This window comes from Pollicipes pollicipes, unplaced genomic scaffold (genome assembly GCF_011947565.3).
Source record: "Pollicipes pollicipes isolate AB1234 unplaced genomic scaffold, Ppol_2.1 Scaffold_1600;HRSCAF=1878_pilon_pilon_pilon, whole genome shotgun sequence".
Lineage (NCBI taxonomy): Eukaryota > Metazoa > Arthropoda > Thecostraca > Pollicipedomorpha > Pollicipedidae > Pollicipes > Pollicipes pollicipes.
In genome coordinates, this window is record NW_023595962.1 from 12,274,636 (window position 1) to 12,281,312 (window position 6,677).

At 50.6% G+C, this 6,677-nt stretch overlaps 1 protein-coding gene across 1 annotated transcript; it reads left to right on the forward strand.

The window, feature by feature from the left end:
• The first annotated feature begins 1,025 nt into the window (after window positions 1-1,025).
• Window positions 1,026-2,470, forward strand: LOC119103771 (uncharacterized). The gene is made up of 2 exons (XM_037227453.1): window positions 1,026-1,670; window positions 2,429-2,470. The coding sequence occupies exons 1-2, from the start codon at window positions 1,026-1,028 to the stop codon at window positions 2,468-2,470; spliced, it is 687 nt and encodes a 228-aa protein (XP_037083348.1).
• The last annotated feature ends 4,207 nt before the right edge of the window (window positions 2,471-6,677 follow it).

Genomic DNA, 6,677 nt, shown 5'->3' on the forward strand with positions numbered 1-6,677 from the left:
AAGACCGCTGTTGGTTGTGTTGGTGGACGTTGTGGTGTGGGTGTTGCTGTGTCTAAGTGGCCGGAAAACAGAAGTTGTGTTCGACAAGATCTCTCTTTGACGTTCTCGCGAGAAAGACTGGCACGAGCGAGGTCTCCACTAGCATAGCAATCCACAGCTAGTCAGAAATCTGCTACACGAATGCCAGCTTCGCGGTGATCTTTGAACGCCAATTATGACGAGAGGGACATGAGGAGTTGCATTGTGTTCCCTTTAAAATATGTCGCCGCCTGAAGTGCACCGAGCTTGCATGGCACGTACCTTATTTCTAGTATCATCTAGCTAATATGCCACGTTAAAGCTACCATAGAGCTCACACCATTTGGATGGCATACGTAACAAACTTTGAGAAGGTTTTGATTTCAACATCAATCAAAGAAACAGCTCAGGCAACTTACAGAAACAAAGTGGAGAAGTCGGCTACAGGTGGATGAGCACCGGAGGAGACAGCGGCCAAACATCGGATTCGTTTGTGACTACAACTCGAAAATACACGTAAGACAGCCAAAAATTGCTCTCTGTTCATTTACCTTCACAATATATTGCTGTATGTGTAGCGATGCGCACTTCGAAGATACCGAGCTTTTCCCCTCAGAGCTATACTCCCATGTTGTCTTTCGCCGGTCGCCTTGGCGACGACGGCAGCAGGCCTTATAAACGTGTGCTGGCAAACGTCGATCAGCCAGTTTCGTCCGACGCCAGCTTCTATTCAACCAGCAATCGTTCGTGGGGTCAGTCTTGCCGGTCGTCTCATTTCTGCTCGTATCACTGGAATCGGTTATCCTCGGTCTCGGTACATCGCGATGCCCGGTTTTCTTGCTGCTCGTCCAACACCAGCATCGACCTCCGCCTCGAAGTAACCCCGGCGTTCCGTAAGAATACCTCGTTAAAGCACCTCGAGGACTCGAGTTTAGACAAACGCAGCCAGAGTCGTAGCCGTGTGCACCAGCGTCATGCTCCAGTGGATGAAGGTGGGTTTCGGCGCGATGATTACGCTCAACTTCTTCGTGCCGGTGCTAGTCGTGGCTCGGAACAAACAGCTGCAAGACGAGCCGATGCCGTTCCTCGTGGCCAACCTGGCCCTGGTTGACCTGCTGTTTGGGTTCAACCTGTTGTTCATTGGAGTCGTGGACCTAGCGTTTGGACAGTCGGTCCCCACACTGCTCTGTCTGGCCGTCCAGTACACGGCCGGCGCCCTGGGCGTGGCGATGAAGGTGGCTCAGCTCGCTCTCGCGGTTGACCAGTTCGTCGCCGTGGTGTTCCCACTGCGGTACTACGACATCATGACTGGCAAGATCAAGCTGCTGGCCAAGCTCACGTGGACGTCCCTGCTGTTGAACGGAATGTTTGGCGCGACCGCCTCCCTCGTCGGCCTGGAGACAGTCCTGGAGTTTGATCAGCGCGTGCTCGAGGTCAGCAAGGTCGTCAACCAGTGTCGGTGGGAACGGATCTCTAGCGCCTTCATGTTCTCCCTCGAGGTGCAGCTGTTTGCATTTTCAGCCTGCACAGGCGCACTGTTCGTCTACACCGCCATTCAGGGCGTGCGCTTCCTCCAGCGCATGGAGACTCGTGGCCAGGTCGACAACATCAACTTCACCGCACGCTTCAAGCTCTTCCAGCGCATCTTCAAGGTGGTGTCGTTACTCATAGCGTTGGACATCATCGGCGGATGCTTGAGGATCGGCTCCCGTTGGTATCACGTGCCCCTCGCCACGTCCGTCCTGCATCTTGTCCGCTTGCTGATGATCATAGCGGAGGGCTGGGTGTATGGACTGGGCAACGCCACGATGTGTGCGGCATACAAGAGGCTGATTCCTTGTCGGAGTGGTCGAGTAGGAGGATACCCTGAAAATGATAACTCGCCAATGATGGTACAGGCAGTGGCTATGGCATTACATCCATTGTGATTGCGTTTTTCTGTTTTCAATGGATCAGCATTTGTTTTAATCTATGACATAAACATGACATGACATTTGTTTTTATCATGACATGACATGTTCGTTTTTATCCAACGGTCAGTCGCACCAGAAATTCAACTGATTTCAGCGAACAAAAGCCACTGTGCGTCATCCACCATGCCTCAAACCTGGTTCATGTTCTTGTTCATCTGGTTGGTTCGATCTGGTTCCCTTCGGTGCGTTCACTGCTATGGATCACGATCCGGGTGTGTGCAGACGTCGTTCGTCTCAGGCCGTGTGTAAATGTCACTGGCTTTGGGCCGTGTGCAGACGTCACTCGTCTGAGGCCTCGTGCAGACGTCATTCGTCTCAGGCCGTGTGTAAATGCACTGGCTTCGGGCCGTGTGCAGACGTCACTCGTCTGAGGCCGCGTGCAGGCGTCGTTCGTCTCAGGCCATGTGTAAATGTCACTGGCTTCGGGCCGTGTGCAGACATCGCCCATCTCGGGCCGCGTGCAGACGTCACTCGTCTGAGGCCGCGTGCAAACGTCGTTCGTCTCAGGCGTGTGTAAATGTCACTGGTTTCGGGCCGTGTGCAAACGTCGCTTAACTCGGGCCGCGTGCAGACGTCGCTCGTCTGAGGCCTCGTGCAGACGTCGTTCGTCTCACGCGTGTGTAAATGTCATTGGCTTCGGGCCGTGTGCAAACGTCGCTTAACTCGGGCCGCGTGCAAACGTTACTCGTCGCAGGCCGCGTGCAGACGTTGTTCTTTTCAGGTCGTGTGTAAATTCACTGGCTTCGGGCCTTGTGCAGACGTCGCTTAACTCGGGCCGCGTGCAGACGTCGCTCGTCTGAGGCCTCGTGCAGACGTCGTTCTTCTCAGGTCGTGTGTAAATGTCACTGGCTTCGTGCCGTGTGCAAACGTCGCTTAACTTGGGCCGCGTGCAAACGTTACTCGTCTCAGGCCGCGTGCAGACGTCACTCGTCGCAGGCCGCGTGCAGACGTCACTCGTCTCAGGCCGCGTGCAAACGTCCCTCGTCGCAGGCCGCGTGCAGACGTCACTCGTCGCAGGCCGCGTGCAAACGTCACTCGTCGCAGGCCGCGTGCAGACGTCACTCGTCGCAGGCCGCGTGCAGACGTCACTCGTCGCAGGCCACGTGCAGACGACTTCATCTATTATTGTATCGCCTGTGTCTGTGAATGGTCACCCGAATCGTCGCATGTACACCAGATGTCCACAGTGTAAGGATTTGCATGTTGAGGTTGCATGCTTTGCATGAGACATGCAAACCAAGGATATAGTTGCCAGTGAAGAGCATTGCTGCCGGTGTGTGAGAGCAGTGGAGGATTGAGGCACTCCCTTGTCATTTTCAAATAAGAGACCAAAGAATTGTAGTAGCGCGTTGCATGCCCTACTTCTGTAGGATTACTGAAAGGTTTGGGTAGGTGTTTGGATTAGAAGAGTGTGCATGGAACAGCACGAACCCCGGCACGTGATGTAACACAGCTTACGTGATGTAACACAGCTAGCTGCATAGCTCGCGTGGTGCCTAGAGACCAGCAGTTGTCGGTGGTGCGGTCAACAATCTGATGCCTTGTGCGATGTCCACCGCAGGTCTGCTGCCTCACTGGCGTCTAACAGTTCCTGATGCCCGCGAGCGCTCCCTAGTATGTGTCCAGATAATGTTACAACGCGTTCGGTTAGAAGACACGAATAAATGCTGAAAAACTATAGGCGTTCAATATTTATGACTGACGAAGGATATTAGGGTGGTCTCTGCCAGTTGAAGTAGGGTGGGATGGGGAGGAAGAGGGGGGGGGGGGGGGGGGGATCCGACCTCTCAAAACACATGGCATGACCAGAGGAAGTACTAATCTCGTTTATAAAGGAAACATGACAAGCAGCCATGCGCACTTTCTCTTAAAATGCTCACGGGTGAGACAATTTGCTCTCCAATCCGAAACAGATTTGCGAGAATATGTTCCAAAATGCAGTAACCGCGCCAAACTTTGCATAGCTCTAAGCAATTGAATAACGGATCTTTTGGTGTACGAAGCTAGATTTAGCTTGTAAGGTCGCTGACCTGTGGCAGGTCCAAAGCCGGCTGTCAGCGAATGCAAATTTTGGAAATCGTTCAATCCGATACGACAAAGGAATGCTAGTTGAAACCATGCATCTCTGAGGTAGACTCTCAGACAATTAGGGAATTCAGTTTAAATTGCAAGTTCACCGAACTTGGCTTAGATAAGCAGGTCAGACCAATGTCAAACCCGATTGTGTCTTACTGTATGGCCTGCTTCAGGGTGTACTTTCTAAAGATTATTGCAATTTTTGGTAGCAAGAATTAAGATTCCGGGGCAAAAATATCTTCCATGGTTTTGTTACGTTCAGAGTTCACGTACCTAAAATGACACGGATAAATATTTTGTTTTTAGCGTGCCGCCTTCCGCCAGTGGTACGCTAAAACAGAGGAGTATACTGTGTTATCACCAAACCGCCTAGCTCATTCCTTGACGCTTATTGAAGTTAAAAAACTAAAACAGCCTGTCATGTTTTCGGTCCAATGATCTTCTGAGACCAGACAAGGTCACTGACCCAAAATAAACAACAGTGACCATTTGCTTAGAGCAAGTCTGTAAGTTCAAGGCAATTGCATTAGGATGCCTGGACGCACTTTAAACACAAGCTCGGAGTTTGACCTCGTTTAACTTTATCTGAACCGAATTTATGACAAAGAAATTAAAAATTTTGACTCAAGACAGATTTCTTGGATTCAATTGGGCAAACTGGGTGATTTGTAGACAGTACACTTGGACCGACTGAGTGACTTGTAGACAGTACACTTGGGCCGACTGGGTGACTTGTAGACAGTGCACTTGAGCCAACTGGGTAACTTGTAGACAGTACACTTGGGCCGACTAGTTGACTTGTTGACAGTACACTCGGGCCGACTAAGTGATTTGTAGACAGTACACTTGGGCCGACTAGGTGATTTGTAGACAGTACACTCGGGCCGACTAGGTGATTTGTAGGCAGTACATTCGGGCCGACTGGGTGATTTGTAGACAGTACACTCGGGCCGACTAAGTGATTTGTAGACAGTACACTCGGGCCGACTGGGTGATTTGAAGACAGTACACTTGGGCCGACTGGGTGATTTGTAGACAGTGCATTCGGGCCGACTAAGTGATTTGTAGACAGAACACTTGGGCCGACTGGATGATTTGTAGACAGTACACTCGGGCCGACTGGGTGATTTGTAGACAGTACATTCGGGCCGACTAAGTGATTTGTAGACAGCACACGCTCCTGCACGGCGCAGCCGATTTCGCGTCGTTATCTGGTCAGATTGCCGAGATCTGACATCGATCGTGAAAAACGCATGAGAACAGTCACCGCAGCAGGCTGGCACGTGCTCAAGTGCAAATATTCGATGCTCAATGCGCGGATGCTGTGCAGCAGGACAGATGAGGGAGGTGGCATGACAGATTCAGGCATGCAGTTGATAGTGAAGGGGCTCTGACATCTTAAGGGAAATCGTCCGAGGGGTGGGTGCAGTAATGAGCGCAAGCGGCGCCGGATGCAGAAATATGGACGAAGAACACCCTTCGTTTGAGTTGCGTTATCTTGTGCATTGTGACAAACTTACCTTTCCCCATTAACATTGTCCGGCACCGAGTTGAAGTTCTGCTACGGGTGTATACAATTGTCATCAAGTGCGATATAGTGGCCTACCAGCTCCTCCACCTCAATGATCATGCTGTCTTCAAGGTAAATACCGACATGGCCAAAGAAATATTTGTGGCTGGAAAACGTCAGCACGAACAGTCACAACGACAGCCAGCATTGGGCTAGAAACCAGTGCTGAGCCGCTGATTGCATATATTGATCACGAGCCGCGCTTTGTGACAGGTACGTGACAGGCAACTGGGAAGTTCTACTAATTACGGTGGACGCGAGGCAGATATAAAACTAACGTAAATAAGTCAATACCCGCATGACGGAGGATGCCAATTCCAGGAAAAACAAGAGCAAAATAAAAAAGCGCACCATCACGGAACAATATCAAGAACATCACGAGAAAATACGAACACGCGCGCACGTATCGCGAGTAAGATGAAGTACCCCGCACCAGATACCGAGCCCCGCAAATGATTCACGGCGGTTGAGGTACCACAAGCGAATCCGCCGTTCGCTGCAGTGTCAGTTCCGACATGGCGAATCTGGCAGCGACTCTGACGTCATAACAACGTTTCATGACGTAATGAAACGTCAAGTTCATGATCATGGTCTTTAATTGACCTATTTTTCAGTTGAAGACCTTGATCTTGTGCTAACCAGAAGTGTCCTAAACCCTACGCTTTAGATCCTACGAGCATTTCATGAATAAGTACGCATGAGCTAAAGCTCCTCAAACACAGCTGGTGGCTTAATGCACAAAAGCTGGTCTCATACCACTTGATGAGAGCGGTGCAGTGCAGGGGTGTCACTAAAATCGGCTCATGGTCTGAGCCTATCAAGTTGACCTAAACCCGAAGTTGACCTCTAAAACCTGATGCCATCCTGGATTTCGATCACTTTGATTTGAGATCAAATTTGAGTTTTAAAACATTGCCGGTTCCCAAATTATCGTGATGTTGAGGAAAACCCTCCATTTGAAGCCGAAGCGGTAGTAATAATGATGATACATGATTATGATGATGATAATGATACTGATGCGTTGAGGTATCTAATGTACC